Source organism: Tupaia chinensis, unplaced genomic scaffold, assembly GCF_000334495.1.
Source record: "Tupaia chinensis unplaced genomic scaffold, TupChi_1.0 Scaffold000237_1, whole genome shotgun sequence".
NCBI lineage: Eukaryota > Metazoa > Chordata > Mammalia > Scandentia > Tupaiidae > Tupaia > Tupaia belangeri.
Window position 1 is genome coordinate 3,892,392 of NW_006159715.1, and position 3,429 is coordinate 3,895,820.

Below are 3,429 nucleotides of genomic sequence, written 5' to 3' on the forward strand. Positions count from 1 at the left end.
AGTAAAAGAGGAAGTCATCTCTAACAGAGTCTTAATGCTGTAGTCTATCTCCAGCTTCAGCCATGTCCAGACCATGGGTATGAGTATGCCTGGCATACTCAGAAAGGTCTCCAGGAAGCAAACCCAGAACCTTTCCATGTGGGTCAACCTTGGAGAGTTTAATATTTTATCACTGAAAAACTTCCCAGACCCTAATTATGAGGACTTTTAAAGAGCTATTCAGGAGCAGAGTTCTCAGCATCTTCATTACTCAAACAGTTGAGTAAACAGTTTTGTGAGGAGAGGGAAAATAAATATGTATTGGATTCTGAAGCTTTTGTGGTTCATTCAATGTATATTTTACACTAGAAATTCAGATCTAGAGGGATCATTTACCCAAAGTCAATGGTTAATTAGAACCAGGACCTGGTCTCTTGCCTTCTAGCCTATTTTAATTCTGTGTCATTTTGCCTTTTTTTTAGGAGCTCTCCCCAAAAATAAAAAATATATATATTTGGCTAATATTTCGCTAATATTTCATGCCTGCATTGCCAAAGGCAGCAACAGCAAGTCTTCTGTATAAGAAGAGGAAGAGGAGTTGGTTTGACTACTGTGGACATCTCTAGTAAAGATGTTTTCACTTATGCTTCTTATAAAGATCCACACACCAAAGTAAGGCATGACGAGAAAAGAACAACACACAAAAAAGCCATGGATCCATCCCTCCATGGAAGGCTGGAAGGATTTCTGAATTCTTCTTGATGGCTGACTACACATTCCCATTGTTTCCTAGTCATGGAGATCATTTTGTCTGATGTGTTAGTCTGCACCTGTTCCCCACACTCATAGTTTTTGGCACTACTTGATAGTTGCTCACTTTTCTCAGAAAAGAGACTGAGTTCTTTCATGGTCGTAGTTAAAAACAGAGACAATAAAGCTCTGGAATTTGAAGCATAAGCACTGGTATAACGAAGCCCTCTCCAAGCAATCACATAGCCCACGTGGCTAAAAAGCATTTGTTTGAGGAATCCTTCATAAGGACCCACCATGGACCCCTGAGGGAAACTGTATGCTCTTGACCAAGGAGATAAAGTTACAACATGAATTTTCTGAGTCAATTCATGCTACCTACTACAGAAACCAGTTCTGGGTGGAGGGATGAGAATAAAAGAATATTTTAGGACATGCATTACAACGAGAAGGATAACAATTTATGACTTTGGGCCAGAATCAGGAAATGACCAAAACCCAAAAGGGTAATTCATGTTACAAAAGAGTCATGATACAGTAACTAAACCATAGGCAGAACATCAAGGAGAAAAGTATCTCCTCAATATAACTGTAGAACAGTTAATGATTTGGTCTCTTTTATTATCAAAGTAAGAGGAAGTCAATCTTAGGAAAAACTTTTTTCACTAAATTTATGACCGCTTATTGACTACTCGCTATATATATAGAATATGTTTGGAGTTGGGGAAGGAGGAGACAAAACCTAGAAAATAATTTTGTCCTTGTTTTATAATTGCATTAGAGAACAAAGAATAAAATAAGATGAAATAAGGCAGCAATAGAAGTTAGTATGTAAATTAAGTATAGTGAATATATATTGGGTGTCTTCAAGAAGGAAGTTAAATTCCCCTTTGACTTTGGTCTTTACGTTAATCAACTAGCCTAGTGTAATCTGGCTTCATTTAATTAATTTTTTACATGACTTCTTGGCCTCATTTGCATGGTGAGGTGATGGTAGTCAGGGTCTTTCTGGCGCTCCTAGTTTTATTAATAAGCACAAAGCAACATGGGATGTGGACAGTGTCTGGTGGGTATGACGAACACAGACCACTTTACTGGGAGCTGTTGAGCAGAGAGAACAGAGGGGTGGCCATGTCAGAGAGCTTTGCAGAACTTGTCAGAACATGACAAGTTACAGCTAATACCATCCCCTGGGTGCCAAGAGCCATCTGAAGTCTTCTACATAGCAAGTGGGAGAAGGAGAACTGAAATCACAAAGGGAAGGGAGGTGTCAAATGGCCACTGGTGGGCACATGGCCATAGATACTGAGATTTTGAAGGTACATGTGGGAGTGGTCAGGGGGCTGAAGGCACTTCTGGTCTCTTTTTCTCAACCCCAACAGACCAGAGTAGAGATGAAAACCCAGAACTGAAGTCCAATTTGCTAAGCAATTAAAAGATTACATGGAAGAGGTGTGGAGATGACTCTGGTTCTCAAAGGAGTTATCACAGTGTAAGGAGCACAACATATCAGAAACCAAAAACAGGGAATCTCAGTTAAAGAAATAAAACAAGTTATATGCATAAATAACATTTTAAGTGTGACTTTATAATTCAAGTAAACAAATCTGTATCTCAGCCTTGAAACCTATTGCTGGCTTCTCTGCCCTCGTTTGCAGAGCCTGCCCATGGATCTGCATCTTTCTCAACCATCTTTTTTTTTTGGAGAGGGTTTTGCTACAGGGCACGTGCACTCACCAGACAGACGGAGAGAGACAGAGAGTCAGAAAGTGAGAAATCACCCCCCAGGGGGGATGGCCACACCACCATCCCTTCTCCTCCGTTCTCCTCTCGGGATCTTGGGCACGCACACACACGTGCCCGGTGTGAGTTTTAAGCCACCGGGTCCAGGATGCAAACCGCGGTCGACTACGTGGGAGTCCAGTGACATAGCCATTACGCTAACTGCTGGTCCCCTCAAACATCTTTTGATCCCCTTTATTCTTGGTCTGTTCCAACACCATCAGCATTTAGCCCTAGATCCTCTTGTGAATCCTGTTCCTAAGAGGGATCCTCTCTCAGGGACTATATTCTTATACTTGCTCCCCTGAGCAGCTACCAAGCCATTTCAGAACTCTCTGTCTGCATGGTGCCTCCTGTATTCACAATCAACCCCTTTCCTAAAACTGCCAAGAGCCCTTACCCCTTTGTAAGGATGGCTATATTTCATTTTGAATTATTTGAATGTCACAAACTGCTTAAAAAAAATCTAGGAATTAATCACCCATTATCTCACCCCCTATTCTCAGTCTCCTGCCACTTTATTTATTTGTTGTTTATTACCAGATCCTTCTTTCTGTTTAAACATCTTCCTCACAGTCTGGCAAGCAGAGCCATCTCCCAGGCACACGCCACAACGATCCTCTGTGGCATTGGAATCCAGCTCATAGTCACAGCCGACCATCTGTGGAAAGAGAAGTTGAGGATGAATGACACGAGTAAGAGACCCATGTCTGCTTTGAGGATGAATGACACGGGTAGCAGACCCACACTTGCTTTGACCTGTCACTTCTTCTGTTCCATTTGTCTGTCTGTTTTTCGTGGTTTTTGCCTTAGGGCATGTGCGCTCCCTGGAGAGAGAGACCAACAGAGACAATGAAAGGGAAAGTGAGGAATCACCCCCCAGGGGGAATGGCCACGCCACAATCCTGTCTCCATTCT

The 3,429-nt window shown here is 42.0% G+C and overlaps 1 protein-coding gene across 1 annotated transcript in view; it reads right to left on the reverse strand.

Annotated features, from left to right (window-relative positions):
* The window catches only part of LOC102468433 (A disintegrin and metalloproteinase with thrombospondin motifs 12), a gene marked incomplete at its 5' end in the record, with an annotated part of 76,054 nt that extends 72,882 nt beyond the window's left edge, over nucleotides 1–3,172 (reverse strand). The window contains 1 exon segment of the mRNA XM_014587816.1: nucleotides 3,052–3,172. Coding sequence (XP_014443302.1) covers nucleotides 3,052–3,172 — 121 coding nt within the window.
* Between the last annotated feature and the right edge of the window lie 257 nt (nucleotides 3,173–3,429).